We start from the raw sequence: 21,744 nt of genomic DNA, 5'->3' as shown, positions 1-21,744 counted from the left end.
CAGGGTTCAAACTCTGACTATTCTTTAATGACCTGGGACAAGTCTCTGAGTCTCACTTTCCTTATCTGTAAAATGAGGGTGTGGACTAGAGGACCCCAAGGTCCCTTCTGGTTTTGATCCTATGATCCCAACACCTAGCACTTAATAAAATGTTTGTTGGATGAATAAATTAGGATTTTATTGGGATGCCTATTGTTCTTTAGATAGTCTAGTCTTATTGTGAAGCTTCATCATGGCACAGAAATGAGACTGGCTTCCCAAAGGCTGTCTCAGAAGAGAGAAAATGCTGCCAACCATTTGGGAAGGCTTGGAGCATGTGTCCAACAAGAGATTGTGCCTGCCGTCTGACCCCCAGCTTGGGAAAGATCGGAGAAATGCATCGCCAGACTGGCTCAGGAAGAGAAATTTTTTCATTGGCAGTGCCCTACAAAGACTGTCTGCTGAGACAAAGAAGGATCACCACCTGAATCTATGGAGGGAGCATCTATACTGGTGAAATCACAGATCCTTGAAGTACCCTAGAGGCAAGCTTGTCCCTAAAGAGAGAAGTAAATGCATCTCCTTCTTGCCATGGAAGAAGTGGTGGACTATGGGTGTGGAACACTGTATATATTGCCCAATTCAGTTGGTGGGTTGGCTAGTTTGGCTGAACCAGTTTTTTTCCCCTTCTCTTATTCTTAATGGGGGCTCCTTGAAGGCAAGGTGCGTGTTCTGGTCTTTCTTTGTAACCTCCACGCCCACCCCTATACTTAGCACAGGGCCTGGAATATATTGTTGTTGTTTAGTCATGTCTGACTCTTCATGAACCTATTTGGGGTTTTCTTGGCAAAGATACTGGAGTGGTTTGCCATTTCCTTCTCCAGCTCATTTTACAGATGAGGAAACTAAGGAAATGGGGGTTAAGTGACTTGCCCAGGGTCACACAGCTACTAAGTGTCTGAGACTGGATTTGAGCTCTGGTCCTCCTGATTCCAAGCCCAGTGCTCCATTCACTGCACCACCTAGCCACCCCTACACCTAGCATATAGTAAGCCCTTAATAAATGCTTGTTGACTGACAGCCGATGGCTTTCTGGGTAGGGGAGGAAAGAGACATATAGTCAAAAATGAAGGTGATGAACAAAAGATAACAGTAAAAATTAAGGAAAATTAATTGTATCGGAAGGGGGGAAAAAATAACACAGGGTCAACCCAAAGATACCCTGCTAGATCCTTTCCACGAATTGTGGGCAGGTCAGACTAGAGTATGACTATGCCTCGTTGGGATCCAAAAGATGGGCTACTCACATAGGTCCGTCCAGAACAAGTTCCTCGCTTCCAGGACCTTCACAGAGAGCTGGCAGCAGGGAAAGGCTTCACCCTGAAAGAAAACAACGTGAACAAATCTCCCAATCATGACCTTCAAAGCCAAGCCAAGAAAGCAGCAAAGCTCACCAGGAGGCGCTTTGCTCCCTGCCTAGCCCTCATGGGTGCAGAATTGTTGCAGATCTCCTGAGACTTCTATCTCGAGGCCTCAATGGTAGCTTGGTGGATAGAGTGCTGGACCTGAGTCCTACTATGACTTCACACACTTACGAGCAATGTGACCCTAGGCAAGTCACTTAACCTTTGCCTAACTCAGTTTCCTCAACTGTAAAATGAGAGTCCTAAAAACTAGTGGTGATGAGAACTCAAGTCAAGTAGCTAGGGAGAGCATTATAGTAAGCACTGGGAGTTAGCGTGGTGAAGAGGAATGAGCTTTGGCTCTGGAGGCAGAGGCCTTAAGCTCTAACCTTGGCCAGATCATAACCCTGGGCCTCAGTTTCTTCATCTGTAAAATGAGGACTAAATGTCTGTGAGGTCCATTTCATCTCTTAGATATATGATCCCACAAGTCCCTTTGTCTCTTAAGAGCATGGGTTTAGAGATGGAAGGGATAAAAGAAGTGATCGAGTCCCACCCCCTTCCTGAATTTTCTCAGACCTTCTGCCATGCCTGGAATGCTCCCCCTCCTCAACTCCACCTACTGACTTCCCTGGGTACTTTTAAATCTCAGCTAAAATCCTATCTTTTTTACAGAAGGCCTTTCCCAGCCCCTCTTAATTCTGGTGCCTTCCCTCTGTTAATTATTCCTTTATTTACCCTGTATATAGCTTGTTTTCCATATATGTGTTCGCATGTTGTCTCCCCCTCCCCTGATTAGACTGTAAGCTCCTTGAGGGCAAGAACTGTCTTTTGCCTGGTTTTGTATCCCTACCACTTAGCACAGGGCCTGGGCACTTAATAAATGTTTTGGGCAGCTGGATAGAATATTGGGCCTAGAGTCAGGAAGACCTGATTCCAAATCTGGCCTCAGACATTTACTAGCAAGTTACTTAACCCCATTTGCCTCAGTTTCCTGAGCTGGAGAAGGAAATGGCAAGCCACTCCAGTATCTTTGCCAATAAAACCCCATATGGGGTCACGAAGAGTCAGATACAACTGAACGACTGAAAGGAAAGATGTAATGCTTTAAGATTTGTAGAGCATTTTACATGCCACCTGATTTGATCTTCACAGACACCTTTGAGGCAGGTGCAATTATCATCCCCAACTTAGCAATGAGGAAACTGAGGCTGTGAGAAAAGTTGTGGCTTGCCCAGAGTCACACAGCTAGGAAATATCTGAGGTGGGATTGAAATTCTGGTCTGTCAATCTATCCACTATGCCACCTATGCCTAACACACATTCTTATCACTTTCCATCAGCCATCATTGGTCTGTCTACACACAGACACTCAGATCTGCTGAAGTCACCCCGTTGTGTGTTACATCCTCATTAACCTAATTCCAAATGTGTCAGCCTTTCTCCTCACCTACCACTGCCCTCCTCCCCCCTCAGAGAACCATGCCCAGACAAGACTGTCATTGTCCCAGCACAAGCCATACACCCTGCAGCTACTGCTGTCTCCACCCTCCTCTACCCATGTTACACTTCCTATTGCAAGTACAGCAGAATACACTCCCAGTGTGGCTCATGGATCAATATCCAGGAGAGCCTCTGGTTGGTGACAGCAGGAACATGTGGCCCTGGGAGTGTCCCTACCAGCTTCCTGCTCCATTAGGGTGGTCACGAGAACACACTAATTAGGTAGGTTCCTTCCTCAATTTGTGGTGATTAATGATCCAAAAAGACACTGAGCAACATTTCTCATTAATGAGCCCTCAACCAAAGGTGGTAACTGACCCAGCTTTCTTGGTTTCAAAAAATACTCAATTCGATCCCCTCTCAGCCTCGAAGATTCTCAAGGCCAAGCTGATCAGGAAGAAGCCGATTCCAAGAGCTCACAAGAGCCTATGGGAATACAAACTCACTAAGGAAAATGAGGTCAAAACCCTGCCCCAGTGTATAACTTGGTCAGAGGTGTTGACCACACTTAGAGGTGCCAGCCTTGGGCAGGAGGACGGGAACAGAGACGCTCGATCCCTTTTAGAGAAGAGACAATGTGGCAAGAAGATGGATAAGGTCAGGAGTACCCAGGTACACTTGGGGAGAAGGGACATAGAAAAGCCCAACCCCATTCAGAGAGCTGCTCCTCAGTCAGAGATAGTCTGACCTGACAGCCCCCTACTCCTGCTGTATAAGGTTCTGCAGCTCCCTCTCTTGCTGGGTGGCCAATTGCCCCTCTAGGAATGCTGGGACAATATGGCGTCCCCTCTTGGTGCCATTTCCTAACCCACCAATCTCTACATTGCAGGTTGGGGCTGCTTGGCTCTGATAGGCTCTCTTGGTTCTCCATTTCTGCTCTGCCTCAGAAGGCTGTCATTTCCTTGGAAAGATTTTTTTTTTAAGTGAAATCCCAGTTTTCCAAATTTAGCATCAGACACTTGGTCTTCCCAGAACTCCCCCAGCCCTAGGGATTTAACAACCAGACCAGGACTTTGCCTCTGTAACAACTCCTTCTTCTTCCGTTTCTGTTGTTCAGTTGTTTCAGATTCCTTGTGGCCCCATTTGGGGTTTTCTTGGAAAAGATAATGGAGTGGTTTGCTATTTCCTTCTCTGGCTCATAACACAGATGAGGAAATTGAGGCAAACAGGGTTAAATGACTTGCCCAAGGTCACACAGCTAGTAAGTATCTGAGGCCAGATTTGAATTTAGGCGTTACTGACTGCAGGCCTGTCACTCTATCCACTGTATCACCTAGCTGCCCACCTATTATTTTTTCGTCTCTGGGGTTCTAATAAATAGCTATGAGCCAAACTACTTTATTTCCACAGCCTAGTCCCCTCAATTGCGATGATCCTCACTTAACTAAACTGTTGGGTCAGTCAATGGTGGACCATTGATACTGACTTCCATGAGGCTTTCCTATGGAAAGTCCACTGACTCAGCTTTCTCCCTTGGTAATAAGAGCTAACATTTACGTAGACTTGAAGGTTTGCAAAACACTTTAATACATTACCTCATTAGATCCTTTATCCCCATTTTACAAATGGGTTTGAAAAAGGTTAAGTGCCTTAGGTGGCACAGTGGATAGAGTACTGAGCCTGGAGTCAGGAGCACACATCTTCCTGAGTTCAAATCCAGCCTCAGCCACTTACTAGCTGTGTGATCCTAGGCAAGTCATTTAACCCTATTTGCTCCATTTCTCATCCATAAAAATAAGCTGGAGAAAGAAATGACAAACCACTCCAGTGTCTTTGCCAAGAAAGCCCCAAATGGGCTCATGAAGAGTCAGATACGATTGAATAACAACAAAGTGGCTTGCCTCAGGTTGTATCATATCTGAGTTAAGATTTTAACTTGGGCCATTCTGTCTAGACTAGCAATCTTCTCCACTATGCCACCTATAACTCACAGAGAGAGAGAGCCGTACTACCCAGAATCCTGGTACACTTCACAATCTTGGGTTCTGTGAGAGTCTGGGACAGACAACTCAAAGGTTGACCCTTTTGTTCTCAGGTAGGTCTAAGAGACACTAAAGGCAAGGAAAGCCTGAATCTAAGCACAGAGAGAGGTCTGAAAGTCAGTGGGGTGGGAACCCTGGGGCCCATGATAATAATGACTGACGTTTACTTCATGTTAAGGTTTGCAAAAGGTTTCCTCCCAAAATACTAAGCTCAGGTGCCACCTCTTACATAAAGTCTTTCCTCTTCCCCTCACTGATGTCCTCCCTCCCCACGCCCACCCCCATGATATTTGTAAAGCCCTTAGGACAGTGCTTGGCCCATGGTAGGCATTTCATAAATGCTTGTTCCCCATTCTGCCCCCCTCCCCAATTTTGCACTTATTTATATGTGCAAATGTTGTTTCCTCTTTTTTCATCTTTATGCCCCCAGAGCCTAGTACACTGCCTGGCACAAATAGTAGGTGTTTAATAAAATGCTTGTTGATTGACCAACTACGTCCATTATTTAGCATCCCACAATCACAGATTTAGGGCTGGAATACAAAGGTGGTTCCTCTGATCTCTTTCCACTATAACAGGCTGCTTCCCCTTCATTAAATCCTTATAACCACCCTGGTGAAGTAGGGACTACTGACATTATAATCCCTATTTCACAAAAAAGGAAACTGAGGCTCGGAGAGACTAACTAGTCATCCAGCTAATAAGTGTTAGAGATGAGTTTTGAACTCAGATCTTCATGATTGCAGGTCCAGTATTCTGTCTACTTTACCCCACTGCCTCTTCCCAGCAAGGGGCTGAAACCCAGCTATATCTCTGCCTGAACCTTCCATGACTACCACACTACCCTGCCTGGTCTCTCTAATCATATTTGGGTATTTGGGGAGGAGAGATCATAGATAGAACTGTTGGTAATCCATACCCTAATGAACTGGGAAAGAAGAGATTGAACCCACTTTCTGGCCAAGTTGGGCAGAGCAGATATTCTGTAAAATCCACCTCAGAGACAGTTCTGGGCTTCCTCCCTGACTTTCCAGCTGTTCTTCTAGCTCCTGGGGCAGGATTCTAATATCCCATCCCAGCAGGAAGGAGCTAGATGAAATCACCCAGACACCTCAACTCACAGCAGCAACCAGTCTAGGGGCTAGGAAATGTCTAAAGGAATTCATCATGTAATTTCCCATAAATGCAATGTTATATATGACAGGCAGGTTAGTTCATTTAACTGAAAATATATACCTTAGTAATAATAACAACGTAGAACCCAGCCGAAACCTTCAAGAAGTCTTACAGGTCTGAAAATGTTTCCCTTGGTAGCCACTGGAATGTCAATGGATCTGGGCTTTCTGGCTCTGCAACTCCCTTTACATCTTGGTTCTTAATCTTGCCCAACACACAAGCTTTCCTTGAAAATCTAGTTGTAGAGTCCAATGCAAGACTGTGTTGGAATCATAAGACCTGGATTCAAAACCTGTCTCAGATACTTACTAACCATGTGACCCTGGGCAAGTCACTTCACCTCCATCTGCCTCAGTTTCTTCAATGGTAAAATGGAGATAATATTACACCAACCTACCAGGGTTGTTGTGAGGATCAAATGAGATAAATTTGTAAAGTGCTCAGACCAGTGTCTGGTGCACAGGAGGCATGATATAAATGCTTGCTCCATTCCCTTTATCATGAAGAAAGTACTTGGAAATCTTAAGACACTAGAAATGTGAATATATGCTATCTTTATTTTTGACTAGACCTGGGATTTTGTTGAAAAGTCTACGGAATGAGCTCTCTCTATCAATGCAGAAGACACCGCTCTGTAATTTATACTTATAAGGTTCCCTAGGGCACTGAGTAGGGCAGCTAGGTGGCCCAGTGGATAGTGTACCAGGCCTGGAATCAGGAAGACTCCTCTTCAAATCTGGCCTCAGATACTTCCTAGCTGTGTGACCTTGTTTGCCTCAGTTTCCTCATCTGTAAAATGAGTTGGAGAAGGAAAATGGCAAACCACTCCAGTATCTCTGCAAGAAAACTCCCAATGGGGTCACGAAGAGTTGAACATTACCGAAAAACAACTGAACAACCAGAATAAAGAGTATTGAGTGATTTATCAGCTTGCCTAGGGTCTTGCCCACCATTATGTATCAAAGACAGGACTTGAACCAAGTTTTCCGGGTTCCAAGACCAGCTCACTACAATTCTAGCATGGCTGCCTTTAATCCTAAGGCTGGTATAGGTGGAGAGCAGCATGGCACCAGAGAAAGAAGGCTCACTTTATGGTCCCAGGTTCTGGGTTCAAACCCCAGTTCTGCCATTTACTACCTGTTTTATGTCAGACAATTCATTTAATTTCTCCGGGCCTCCGTTTCCTTACATCTAAAATGAGGGCTGGGGGAGAGAGAATTGAACTAAAATAATAGTATATATGACTACAGACACATATATCCTATATAGTGTATACTATATAGTATATATACTGCTATTATATATAATACATGCTATATATATATATGTACTATTTAGTATATGTACTACCAACTATATATAATATATAGCATATAGTATATATATTTGCCATATATTCTATATAGTATATATTAGTAGTATACACACTTAGTAGTATATATACTATGCAGTATTACATAATATATATTATATATACTATATAACAATATTTATCTTTAAAGTGGGCAAAGCATTTTATCATTTGATCCTCACAACAACCTGGGTAGGTAGTAGGTCCTATTATTATCCTCATTTTACAGATGAGAAAACTGAGGCTGAGAGAAAGTGACTTGTCCAGGGTCACACAGTTAGGAAACGCCTCAGGCAGGATTCAAACTCAAATTGTCCTGACTTGGCCTCCAACGACCCTTCCTGCTCCAAACCTGTGATCCTAAGAGAGGCCAGCTTCATTAAGAAACAATTGGTCAAACAAACGTCTATCGAGCAACTGCGATAGGCAGTCACTTTTGCTAACTGCTGTGTGAACAGGAAGTAGGAGACGTGATCCTGGCTTTCAAGAAGCTCATACTCTGGGCTGAGCCTCATGCTCCAATAACAAGAGAAGCAGATCCAAGAACAGGCAGGGAAAGGAAATGAGGAATGGAGGCCTGTTGTTCCAAGACCATGGTGCCTGGCAGGTAAGAAGCAGCCAAGAGGGACTGGGTAGGGCAGTGGATAGAGCCCTGAAGCTGGAGGTAGAAAGACCTGAGTTCAAATTTCCCCTCAGATACTTACTAGCTATATGACCCTGGGCAAGTCCCTTGACCTTTACCTACCTCAGTTTCCTCAGCTATAAAATGGGGATAATAATAATGTTGTATAGTCATGTCTGACTCTTTGTGGACCATAGTACGCCAATACTGTCCATGGGGTTTTCTTGGCAAAGATACTGGATTGTTTTTTTTTTCCTTCTCCAGTTGATCAAGGCAAACAGAGGTTAAGTCATTTGTCCAGGGTCACAAAGCTGGGAAGTGTCTTGGACCAGATGTGAACCCAGATGTTCTTGACTCCAGGCCCAGCACTCTATTCACTGAGCTACCTAGATGCTAACATTTATATAGCACTTACTATGTGCTAGGAGCTTTACCCTGGGAGATAGGTGCCATTATAATCCCCACTTTGTTATTGTTATTCAGTCATGTCCGTGATCCCACTTGGGGTTTTCTTGGCAAAGATGCTGGAATGGTTTGCCACTTCCTTCTCTGGCTTGTGTTGAAGATAAAGAAACTGAGGCGAACAGGGTTAAGTGACTTGTCCAGGGTTACACAGCTAGTAAGTGTCTGAGGCTAGATATGAAGTCACAAGTCCTGAGTTCAAATCCTTTATTTGCCTCTGTGATCACAGGCAATCCACTTAACTTCCCCAGGCCTCAGTTTCCCCTCCTATAAAATATGAGGGTTCAACCAGATGTCTGAAGTTCTTTCCAGCTCTAACTCTGTGATTTCTCTTCTGAGAGAGAAAGGTCACACATCACAATAAGAGATCCCCACCCACCTCCCTTTAGGGAATGTCCCTAGGATCCCCACTCTTCTCCTACCCAGGCAACCAAAACCTTTAGTGGCTCTAGAACAGAGCAATTTGTCTGTAATCAGTTCAGTTCCAGATCCAGACCCCTGGAACACAGTCTTCATGTCTCCAAAGGCTCCAGAAACAGCCCAGAATTGAGGGATGAGACAGAATACACCATTATCAGTGACTTCACATAGAGGGTCATAGATCTTGAACTCTGAGGCTATCCAATGCAACACCCTCATTTTACAGATAAGGAAATTAAGACCCAGGATAGTTAGTGACTTACCCAAGGTCATACAGGTAATAAGTAAACATCAGAGACAAGACTTGGACCCAAGTCCTCTGCCCCCTGAAGTCAGTGCCGTTTCCCCCCGTACAATGCCGCCTAAGCTGACATTTGATTCTGATTGCCTGCCACCCTGGTCAGGGTTTGGTCCAGGGAGATGGCAGGGTTTTCCAATGAGGGAGTCAGACCAGACGTAAGCACCATGGAGAGTTATAAAGTCTTCTCCCTCCCTGATACTCCAGCTTCAGTTTCATTAATTATAGTGATAACTGACATTTACAATATGCTTCAAAGTTTGCAAAATGCCTTACACACATTTTCTTATTGAAGCCTCACAATGCCCTTGTAAGGTAGGTATGACAGGTAGTATTACTATTATCCCTGTTTCACAAATAAGGAAAAAAATCTCAGGTCGGTTGAGTGACTTGTCCATAATTACCTTCCTGCTAAGTATGAGAGATGGGATTTCAACCCAGGTCTCCCTGACTCCAAGGCTAGCCCTCTGTCCACTCTCTATGCTAGGGTGATTAGTATTGAATGTCACATAGAATCCTATGGCTCCTTGAGAGGCACAGAGGCACCCATGAGCTACTGGCCTGTTCCCTGCTGTACTCCAGTGGGAGAGGTTGACCTCCCATCCTGAGGCAAATCCTCCTGAATTTCTCCAGCACGTAGGAGATATCTCAACATGAATATGACTGTCAAGCAAACTACAATGAAGAAGAAAGGCTCCTGGGTAACTAATACCTAATATCTCTCCATCTCTGATTCTCTCATTTCAGTTTCTCTGGACATAATACCTCCAGCAACTGAGACTGTATCCAAACCTGGTCAGAGAACAGTGGGTTCCACATCCCACATCTCCCCTCAGCCCAGACAAAGACACATGGTCTGCTTTCTTCAGACAGCTAGAAATTCTCCCCAGGCTAAGCTGAGCCCAGACTTCCACAACCCACCCTGGTTCTGTCCATGAGCTCACTAGGCACTGTTACCTGGTGAGGATGGCAGGACGGTTTCTCAGACACCAGGCACTCCATGGCATAATAATCCCTCTGGCTGAAAATACTCTTCAATCAGCTCCTGACAAGGACAGCTGCTCCCCAGGTGAGTGGCTTGCTGTGACAGTCCTAGCAGGGATGGTACCTTTAATCTGACTGCCTCAGTGGAGCAAGAGTCCTATAAACAAATTTGAGGCTCCAACCCTCTGGGTGACTCCCACATTTGAGAGCCTTTCCCCTTGCTTCACTACAAAGTACTATTCATTTGCCTCTACTTCAAGGTACCACCCTAGGGCTCCAGGGTGGGGCAAGAGCTGACAAGATAAATATATACAACCGGAAAACTGTCCACCTTAGGCACCCTAGACGGAGATGAGAAAAACCACAAGCTAGGGTGAGCTGGAAGGCAAAGATCACTCTGGTACCAACCTCTGAAGCAACCTTCTAAACTGAGGCCCTTGATGTGAGCCACTCTGGGCATCTCTGTGCTGTAGATCTCAGTGGAAAGATCTGAAATCATGATAGCCCTCAGACCAGCTGAGAAGAGAGAGACATTGGCTCTTTTATCCAACTAATGACCCAGTGGCTAGTTAGCCCTTGTCCTGAGTTTGGTGAGCCAAAGGTAGAGTAATTCTTTATCATATTTATCATTCTAACTCTACTGTTCTCTTGGGTTTGATCCCACTGGGACCAATCTATCTTGGAACTTACGCAGGTGAACAGTTCCCATCAACTGTGGTCCAAAGGGTCTGAGCCAATCCTAAATAAATCCAGAGTTCTCAGGAGTCCTGATGAATAGTGACCCAATAGTTCCCAATAGGAACTATTGTCGTTCTGGCACTGCCAAAGGAAGTAACTATCTGAAAAAATGCTCTAAATCATTATTGGTTAGAGAAATACAAATTAAAATAACTCTGAGGTACCATCTCACACCTATCAGATTGGCCAATATGACGGAAAATGAAAATGACAAATGTTGGTGGGGATGCAGAAAAATTGGGACACTAATGCACTGCTGGTAGAGTTGTGGACTAATCCAATTATTCTGGAGAACAGTTTGGAACTCTGCCCAAAGGGCTATAAAACCCTGAGGGTATATGCATACCCTTTGACCCAGCAATACCACTACTAGGTATAAATCCCAAAGAGATTAAAAAATATGTACAAAAATATTTATGGCAGTACTTTTCACGGTGGCAAAGAATTGGAAATTGAGGGGATGTCCATCAATTGGAGAACAGCTAAAAAAAGTTGTGGTATATGATTGTGATGAAATACTATTGTGTTATAAAAAATGACAAGCAGGATGCTTTTAGAAAAACCTGGAAAGACTTATACGAACTGATGCAAAGTGAAATGAGCAGAACCAGAACAGTGTACACAGTAACAGCAATATTGTACTATGATAACTGGGAATGACTTAGCTATTCTCAGCAATACAATGATACAAGACAATTCTGAAGGACTTGGGATAAAAAATGCTATCCACCCCCAGAGAAAGAATTGATGGAGTCTGAACACATATCAAAGCATACTTGTTTTTAAACTTTATTTTTGTTGATTATTTTTTTTTTGGTCTGTGTTTTCTTTCACAACATGACTAATACGGAAATATGTTTTGCATGACTGCACATGTATAACCTGTATCAAATTGCTTGCCTTCTCAAGGAGAAGGGAAGAGGGGAAGGAAGAGAGAAAATTTGGAATTCAAAATTTTAAAAAACAAATGTTAAAAATTGTTTTTACATGTAATTGGAAAAATAAAATATTTAAATTGAAAAAAATAAAAACAAACAACACATGTAAAAAATTGTTTTTAAAAGGAAGTAACTATCTGCTTCACTCCAAAATTTCTTTATAAAGAAATGGCTTTCTTAGACCTTGTTTATTATGTTTGTATGATAATGGTCAGTCAAAATATTTATTTTTTTTTATAACACTTCTTTCTTTCTTTTTTTTTTTTAGGCAATTGGGGTTCAGTGACTTGTCCAGTGTCACACAGCTAGTAAGCATCAAGTGTTTGGTCTGAGGTCGGATTTGAACTCAAGTCCTCCTGACTTCAGGGCCAATGCTCTATCCACTGCGCCACCTAGCTGCCCCCAAAATATTTATTAAGCACGGCCTATGTACTAAGCACTGTGCTAAGTGCTGGGGATCCAAAGAAAGGCGAAAGTGGTTTCCTGCTCTAAAGAAGTTCACGAGAGGCAGCTAGGTGGCGCAGTGGGTGTCGCACCAGCCCTGGACTCAGGAGGACCTGAGTTCAGATTTGACCTCAGACACAAAACACTCACTAGCTGTGTGACCCTGGCCACACATTAACCCCATTGCCTAGCCCCCCAAAAAAATTTTTTAAAAAAATAAAAAAAAAAGAAGTTCACAGTGTAATAGAGGTGACAACTTGCAAACAGCCATGTACAAACAAGATAAATTTAGGATAAATTGGAGACAATGTGAAAGGGAAGGCACTAAAATTAGGGAAGACTGGGAAAGGCTTCTTGCAAAAGGCAAGACTTGAGCTGAGATTTGAAGGAAGCCAGGGAACCTGAGAAGAAGAGATGAAGAAGGAAACCATTCCATGCATGGCGTACAGAGGATGAAAATGCTCAGTCAGGAGATAGAGTCATATTTGAGAAACAAGAAGGCTGGTGTTACAGAACCACAGACTAAAAAGGGGATGTAAGGTGTAAGAACACTGGAAAGGTAGGAAGGGGCCAGGTTATGAAGGGTTTGAAGAGCTAAACAAAGGGTTTTATATTTGGAACTGAAGGTGACAGAAACAATAATCTGTCTAATTTTTCTCTTGCCCTAGATGACTGAGAACCTGGCTCTATTAATATGGAGAAAAAATGAGATCAAAACTTAGCAATCTGTACCTACCCTCACACATGGAAAAGTGCTCTAATATGTGGACATTCAATGTTTTGGCAGTTGTCTTGGGGGCCCCACTTTTGTTGAATGCAAATATTTAGCTTGAAAAGGATAAGTCTGTGATCAGTCCAGTACTCTGTGCCACACACCGCCTTCATTACTCTCACATTCTATCAGTCTCTTCTCCTTACAAAGACATAGTCTAGTAAATGCCAATGTTTGCTGTGAGAGTGCATCCACAAAGTTTTATTCCATTTAGGTAAACAGAGGATACTGTTGGCTATGAGAAGGTCATGAGTTGCACAAGTCTTCAGTATTAAGTGACCATTGCTATTGCTGTTTCCAACTCCATTCCTCCCAAGGACTCCTTGCCATGTCTGACAATCTGCACCTCCTCTGGTGTTAAACACAAACTTGTTCTCTTTTGGCACATTGATGATGAGGGTCTCCAGGTCTTCATAAAATTTTTTTTTGACTTCATCAGGGTTCATCATAGTGGGAGCATATGCACTGATGATGGTGGTATGACATTTTTCCTGACAGTGGCAATCACAGTGTCGTGAGCCTGTCATTTATTCCTTTTGAAAGGTGTCCAAGCTTGTTGCCTAGATTGTTTTGATTGTGAAGCCGATGCCAGCTTCACAGTGTTCCCCATCACTTTGGCCACTCCAGAAAAACACGTATCCAGCTCTGACTTCAATAAGCTGGCCTTTGTTTGCCAGCCTTGTTTCACTCAGAGCTGCTATTTGGATGTGATACCAGCTGAGTTCTCTCATAACAAGAGCGATTCATCTTTCCGGTCTACTGGATTTCTTATTATCCATACATATGCACACATTCCATGGACCAATGGAGAGTGGAATCATCTTCACAAAAGTTTTTCTATTTTTTTTTATATGTTTCAACGGCAGGGCAGGATCCCCATCTGCTTCAGTAGACAGGCCAGTAAGCAGACTATTTTCGGGGCACCTTTTCGAGCCCCTTCCTCTTGCCAGGAGGCAAGCAATGCAGTCCTTTAAAAAGGCGGCTCAGACACCAAGGGGGCTGCTGAATCCCACTGCTGCTTCAGTTCAGTGAGAAGGCAACCCTATGACCTGGGCTGCCTGTGTGCAGGGTTGTGACTGCAGCTCCCATGGTGCTCACACCTGCTGCTTTGTCACTTGCCTGTCACTACAGGACTTTGAGGTAGGTAAAAATGATAAAATGGCATGGGTGATGTCTTTTAACCCACGCATAAATTGGGTTTAAGTGAGGCAGAATTGCATGAAGTCATCAGCTTTATTCTCTCTTCCAGAGTCATCAAAGTCCAATGGCAAGACAAAAGTCAAGATGACTGGCAATGACCTGGATTGTAGTAGATCACCTTGGCATCTTCCATGTCTGACCAAGTACAAAGCCTGCTTCAGCCACCTTCGTGACCTTTGGAATAAATTGTTCACATCCACCCATCCGGCCAGGGTAAGTCTTCCTGTGTTTGGTGTTAACACCCCAGTAATTCGCTGACAGATTTGTGGGCCATGGGGTAACCTCAACCTGATTTAGGCCATCTGCTGAGATGGTTTTGCCAGCGTATGGCTGCTACAAATGCTATGGCTTCTTGGAGCCACAGGTGAGAGTTGAGTGCCAGGTGGACACCAAAGGCGAATAAGCAGCCCTGCAAAGGGTTCAACAAGCCCTCACACCAAAGGTTCTAGGTCTAGTTCTAGTTCTACACTCCAGGAGCCATGTACCAAAGCTACTAATATCTTGCTTTGCTACATTTATTTTATTTTTGTTTCTGTTCTGGGTGTGCTTAAGAGACTAGCAAAAATTCCTTTCAACAAGCATTCATTAAGCAACTATTAGGTACAGAAAACTGTGTCAGGTAATTAGGTAAGATGGATGCCTGCCCTCAAGAAGCTTACAGCTTACATTAATGTAGAGAAGGGTTTGTGGAAGAGGTGCCATCTGAGTTGGACTTTAAAAGGTAGATAGAAATTCCATAAGCAAAGAAGAGGGAAAAGATTCCAGGCATGGGACACAAGCTGAGCAAAGGCCCAACCTATATTTAGGGGCAGAAAATTGTCTAATTTGGTAGGAATACATAGTGCACTTTGTTGTTTTTCAGGTGTTTCAGCGATGTCTGACTCTTTGTGACCTCATTTGAGGTTTTCTTGGCAAAGTCACTGAAGTGTTTTGCCATTTCCTTCTCCAGCTCATTTGACAGATGAGGAAATGAAGGCAAATGGGTTAAGTGACTTGCCCATAGTCGCACAGCTAGTTAAGTGTCTGAAGCCAGATTTTAACATAGGAAGACGAATCTTCCTGACTCCAGACCCAGTACCCAGCACTGCACCACTTAACTGCCCCACATAGTGTCTAGGGGAGTAATGTGAGATAAAGCTTGAAGGCAAGGTGAAGGTGGTTCCAGGTGGTAGAGGGTCTTGAATGCATGGTGAAAAGGTTTGGTCTCAGAAAGTAGTAGGGAACCACTACAGGAATGACATAAATAGATCAATGTATAAGAAAGATTCTTCTGGCATTGGAATGAAGGATAGAATGGAAAAGAGAAAAGAAAGGAGATGGGAAGTGGCCTTTGACACCAATATGTTATTGCCTTGAGAAAGAAAAATTGAGATGCTTCTTCTGTGCCCGAGGACGGAACCACTGGAGGTAGAACCTTGCAACACGGAATCCCAGGCAACCCCTTCTAACAAATGCCCACTAAGTGGGCAAGTCAGGGCTGGACTGGTGGCAATGTTCCGGGATCTACTGTTTTAAACCTGTGCCAGGAAGGAAGCCCTGACCAAATCAGTCCCAGACCAAAAGAATGGGGAGATAGAGTAATGTAATGAGGAGAGCCCTGGAGTAGAAATCCTTAAACTTGGGTTCTAGTTTCCTCTGCTACTAAGTAACTATGACTTTGGGTGACTCAGTCTCTCTTAGCCCCCATGTCCTCATTTGTAAAAGGAGAGAATTGGAATGGAAGATCATTAAGGTGATCTGACTAAAATTCTGGTTTTTGTTCAGTGAGAACGGTCTCTAACACATACCAAGGTCAACAGATCTCCAAACCTCTTGGATGTCTACGCTGATCCAAAATGAAGGGTACTTCATTTCAAAGAAATGATAAAAAAAGAACTCCTCAAAAGCTGCAGGTTGGAAAATAGGATCTATTTAAATATCCATTTATCATTTTGCTGTTTGAGGCAGCTGCCATCTGCAATTTACCTTTGCTTCAAATATATGAAGCAATGTGGGAATAGTTCCCCAGGGAAGAGAACCCAAGCACTCAGCCCAGGGCTTTGGGTCCAGATACTAACATTCATTTCCTAAGACTAAACTGAGATGTGGGCAGGACTCATCAACTGCACAGTGTTCATCCCTTTGGCCAAGACCTATAAAGCCAAACAGTCTGCAAGGTGACACCCAATTTCAGCTCTATGAAACCAGAATGTTCTGATGGATCAGCTTGGTTAGAAGTCAGGATTTCTGGGTTCTAGTCTTCACTCTATCCCTCAACTGTCTGGGAGGATTATCTGGTTTCCTTAGTGATCAGATGAACTAGGAGGGGCCGAGGTTAAAAAATATGAAAGCACCAAGAAAAATCCTAATGGGAAACTTAGCCATTCATGCCACAAGATCTTGTGGGATAATATCTGGGTTTCCCTGTGGCTTCTAATCTGACCTGTGCAAAACTGTCGGACTTACTATTCAACTTACCTATTCCTTTGGAAGCTTTTTCTAGTTAAAATATATGTATGTATTATACACATAGCTTGGACCTCAGCTGGGATGTACACGAGTGACATATGGAGGAACAGAAAGATTATAGGATTTAGAATTTAGGGATCATCTGTCCAACTCCCTTACTTAACAGATAAGGAAACCAAGACCCACAAAGGTCAAGCAATATTCCCAAGGTCATAAAGGTAGTAAATGGCAATGACCAAGGTTCAAAACTTTTTTTGTTGTTTGGCTTTTTTTGGTGAGGCAATTGGGGTTAAGTGACTTGCCCAGGGTCACACAGCTAGTAAGTGTCAAGTGTTTGGTCTGAGACCGGATTTGAACTCAGGTCCTCCTGACTCCAGTGCTCTATCCACTGGTCCACCTAGCTGCCCTGGTTCAAAACTTCTGACTTCAAATCCAGCTAACTTCCCACTCCAAAATGCTGCCTTACAAAGAGAAATCCTGAAATTATTACTCCCACTGTCAAGTTGGAACTTAAATTAGTCAGGGACTCCCAATGGGTTGGAGTCAGTCATTAAAAATCTCCCCTGTGACAGTTTAAAGAGCAGAGCTGAGAAGAAGGAGAGGGGAGCCCATAAAGCTGAGATTCTTAACCTGGGGTCTGTAAACTATTTCAATATAATTGTTGGGGTTTTTTTGTAATTCTATGTATTTTATTTTATACATTAAAAACATTATTCTTGGGGCAGCTAGGTGGCGCAGTGGATAAGCACTGGCTCTGGAGTCAGGAGTACCTAAGTTCAAATCCAGCCTCAGACACATAATACTCACTAACTGTGTGACTCTGGGCAAGTCACTTAACCCCAATTGCCTCACCTGAAAAAAAAAATTATTCTGAGGAGTCCATCAGCTTTATCAAATCGCCAAAGGAGTCTGTGGCATAGAAATGGTTAACTTCTGCCATAGAGAGAGACCTAGATTCAGTTCCTGTCTCTGATAGCTGTATGACCCTGGGCAAGTCGCTTAACTTTTCAGTGCCTCAGTTTCTTCATCTATAAAATAGGGGGAGTGGGAGGGTGGGCCTGATGACCTCTAAGGTCCTTTTCAATTCTAAAGCATAATCCTAGGATCTGAAGGCAGCAGTGGTCTGTGATATTTTGAATATGATCAAGCCAGGAAGGTAAGGAAGTCAGTTCAGAGATGCTGTGATTGGTATAGAAGGAAGAACAAACTCAGCCTAACAAAAGTCCCTAACCCTGTCACGGGGAGGCTGCCACCTGCAGCCTCCAACAACATAGAGAAGAAGTGGTTGAGAAAAGAACAACTCCTCATCTCTGTAACATTTTAAATTTTACAAACTCTTTTCCCTACAACCACCCCTGGGGAAATGAGGCAAATATTTTACCTCCATTTGCCAGATAGGGAAACTGAGGTTCTGCCCCAAGCACCAGTGGATCAGAAAGGGGTTACCTGTTCAGGAGGTACTTTCCCACCTCTTGCTCTCTCTTCTTTCACCTGCAATCTGGACTTTACCATCCCCTCAGACCAGTCCTCCTCACCCCCACCCTACACACTAGAACTTCTCTCTCAAAGGTCACCCATGTCCTCTGGATGACTCCTTCCCCCAATTTTGTGTGGCTCCTTGAGCCACGCAACCATTACTGACCAATGCTGTCCTTTTGGATATTCTTTGCCTTACCTGATCCTCCCCATGTATAATGACATTTTCTGCCTCAGACCTCCCAGGGCACTTAGTTTTGTGCTTTTCTACTAACAATAGCTAACATTTCTATTGCAACTTAAGGTTGGCCTGAGTCTTTTACAGATATTATTTCATTTGATCCTCACAACAACCTGAGAAGGTAGGTGTATTATTATCCCCATTTTACAGATGAGGAAATTGAGGCTCAGAGAGATGAAGTGACTTGCCCAGTGTCACATAACTAGTGATCACCTAGGGCAGGACTTGAAGGCAGATATCCCTGACTCCATGTTTAGCACTCTATCCACTGTACCAAGTAGCTTGTCATAGTTAGCTCTGTACTTGTTTTATTTCAATACTAAACTGCAGGACAGAGAATATGCCTTATTGAAATTTTCTCTCTCTGCAAAGTGAAAGGGGCAGAAGCAGGAGAACATTGTACACAGTAACAGCAATATTGTACGATGATCAACTGTGAGCGACTTAGCTCTTCTCAGCAATACGATGATCCAAGACAATTCCAAAAGACTCATGACGGAAAACGCTAACCACATCCAGAGAAAGAACTGGTGGAGTCTGAACACAGATCGAAGCGTACTTTTTTTACTTTATTTTTCTTGGGATTTTTTGAGTGGGTCGATTTTCTTTTACAACCTAATGTGGAAATATGTTTTGTATGACTACACATGTATAACCTGTATCAAAATGCTTGCCTTCTCAGTGAGAGGAGGGAAAGAACTTGGAACTCAAAATTTTAAAAAATGAATGTTAAAAATTGTTTTCACATGTAATTGGGGAAAAATAAAAGACTAAATATAATTTAAAAAAAAAAGAAATTTTATCTCTCCTGCAGTGTCTGACAAGCTCTTGGTTCCTTTATTCAATAGAGTGGGACAACAACCCCCATGACCCTCTCCCTAAGGGGGCTATTAGCACAGCAGGACAGACAAGGGTTCCCCAGTTTGAGGAGAAGAAGAATTCTCTCTCCCAATTCTGAAGGTGTGAAATTTCCATTCTTCTCTGACCCACCTGCTTCCCAGGAAAGATGCGAGAGTCCTGGGTAACATAATACTATATTAATGATACGGTGAGAAGAACACTGACTCTGGAGTCAGAGCATTCTGGTTTGAATCTTGTCCTTGACACTTAATAATAACCAGTGTGATCTTGAGCCAGTCATTTAACCTCTGTTGGCCTCAGTTTCCTCATCTGTAAAATAAGGGGTGTGGACTACATGACTTCTAAGGATCCTCGTAGCTCTAAATCAATGTTGCTATGACCCATTAGAATTATAACAGAGAGTATTCTGGGAAGTCTATCAGGAGTTGAGAGGTCACAACTCTTCATGGCCCCATTTGGGGTTTTCTTGGCAGGTAATGGAGTGGTTTACCATTTCCTTCTCCAGCTCGTTTCAAAGATGAAGAAACTGAGACAAATAGGGTTAAATGACTAGGCTAACCCAAGGTCACACAGTTAGGAAGTGTCTGAGGCAGGATTTGAACTCAGTAAGATGAGTCTTCCTGACTCCAGGCCCAATACTCTATCCACTGTGCCACCTAGCTGCCCTCAACAAATTCCATCAAGAGGTTATTACTAACTTGAGGTAGAGGGAAGGCTTCCTCATAGAAGAGGTGGTATCTGAGCTGGATTTTAATGAATGAATCAGGGAAAGCATCCGTTAACCATTTACTATGTGCCAGACACTGTGTTAAGGATGTATTTTATTTTTTTGTTTTGTTTTGTTTTGTATTTTTAGGCAATTGGGGTTAAGTGACTTGTCCAAGGTCACACAGCTAGTAAGTGTCAAGTGTTTGGTCAGAGGCCAGATTTGAACTCAGGTCTTCCTGACTTCAGGGCCAGTGCTCTATCCACTGTGCCACCTAGCTGCCCCTAAGGATGTATTTTAAAGGATGGATAAAAATTCCATAAATGAAGAGAGGGAGGGAGGGAAAACATTTTGGGCATAAGGCATGGAAGGGAGAGGTATGTATATGGCATATCCAGAGAGCAAAGACTGGTTAGAGCACAGAGAGGTAAGATGTCATATTGTGGACGGCATTGAATGCCAGATAAAGATATTTTAACTTTACTCAGGAGGCAACAGGTTTAATGCTAGGTCCTGATCCACGTGAATAAAGAATCCTGTGAAGTGATCACATAATTCAAATTTTCAATGCATAATTCTACTGGACTGGAACCAATATCATATTTTACATACAATTATAATTTCAAATAGTATGAATCTGACCAGTTCATGGAATTCATTATTCAAGACTTAGTTGTATAAAATTAGCATAAAAAGATAACATTTAATGTTGACAAGGGCTTTGAGGAGACTGACATACTGCTATATTGTTGGTAGAACTGTAAATTGGTGCAGTCTTTTTTTTTTTTTGGAGGCAATTAGGGTTAAGTGACTTGCCCAGGTCACACAGCTAGTAAGTGTCTGAGGCCAGATTTGAACTCAGGAAGAAGAGTCTTTCTGAATGTAGTCTTTCTGAAGAACGATACGGCAATAAATCCTAAGGGTTATAAAATGGATCATACCTTTTGAGTGATTCCACTAGTAAAACTCTATTCCCAAGAATGGTATTGCCCAGGAAAAGAACCACCCGTACAAAAATATTCATAACTGCTCGATTTGTAATAGTGAAAAACTGGAAACAATCCTTACGCCCAGTGACTGAGTCATGACTCAATAAATTGTAGTAAATCAGTGTAATAAGATACTAGGCCCATAGGATTTAGAGCTGCAAGGGGGCTTGCAGACCATTTCATTTCATTGCATTTTACAGAAGAAATATAGTTCTCTAAAGAGAATTATACTGAGGCCCAGAGAAAATAAATGACTTCCCCAAAATCCTACTGGGCAAAAGCTGAGATTTGAACCCGAACATCCTGATTCTAAATCTGGTGTTGCTTTATCTAGAGTCTCTAAAGTAAGAAGCCTTTTAGCCAAGTGGTGCAGCGGACACAATGTTATACTTGGAGTCAGGAAGACCTCCAGCCTCAGACACGTACTGGCTCTGGGACCCTGGCCAAGTCATTTAACCTCTATCTGCCTCAGTTTTCTTATCTATAAAATGGGGAATAATAGCACCTACCTCCCAAGGTTATTGTAAGGATAAAATGAGGTAATGTTTCTAATGTGCTCTGCAAACCTTAAAATACTATGTAAGGGCTAGCTATTATTTATTATTAAGGGTATTAAGTATTTAAAAGGGTATTAAATAAATAATTTTAAAAACAGTAAAAAAGTATAAAAGGTATTAAATAAGGCTATTAAAATGACAAACATGAGGAATATTAAAATATAGACTTATACAAAAAGATTCAGAGAGGAAAG

At 42.9% G+C, this 21,744-nt stretch overlaps 1 protein-coding gene across 2 annotated transcripts in view; it reads right to left on the bottom strand.

Moving 5' to 3' along the window:
* The window catches only part of PLA2G4D (phospholipase A2 group IVD), a 41,215-nt gene extending 30,863 nt beyond the window's left edge, over positions 1 to 10,352 (bottom strand). The window contains exons 1-2 of one of the 2 annotated variants that reach the window (XM_027870217.1): positions 10,154 to 10,352; positions 1,287 to 1,359 (exon numbers count right to left, since the gene is read on the bottom strand). In XM_027870217.1, coding sequence (XP_027726018.1) covers positions 1,287 to 1,359; positions 10,154 to 10,198 — 118 coding nt within the window. In that variant the 5' untranslated portion in view covers positions 10,199 to 10,352. The remainder of the gene's footprint in view (positions 1 to 1,286; positions 1,360 to 10,153) is intronic. The other variant, XM_027870216.1, reaches the window with a different exon arrangement.
* Between the last annotated feature and the right edge of the window lie 11,392 nt (positions 10,353 to 21,744).

The sequence above is a fragment of the Vombatus ursinus genome, unplaced genomic scaffold, assembly GCF_900497805.2.
Source record: "Vombatus ursinus unplaced genomic scaffold, bare-nosed wombat genome assembly UNPS02014794.1, whole genome shotgun sequence".
Classification (NCBI taxonomy): Eukaryota; Metazoa; Chordata; class Mammalia; order Diprotodontia; family Vombatidae; genus Vombatus; species Vombatus ursinus.
Note: the sequence above shows the minus strand (reverse complement) of the source record. Positions and strands in the feature narration are given on the sequence as shown.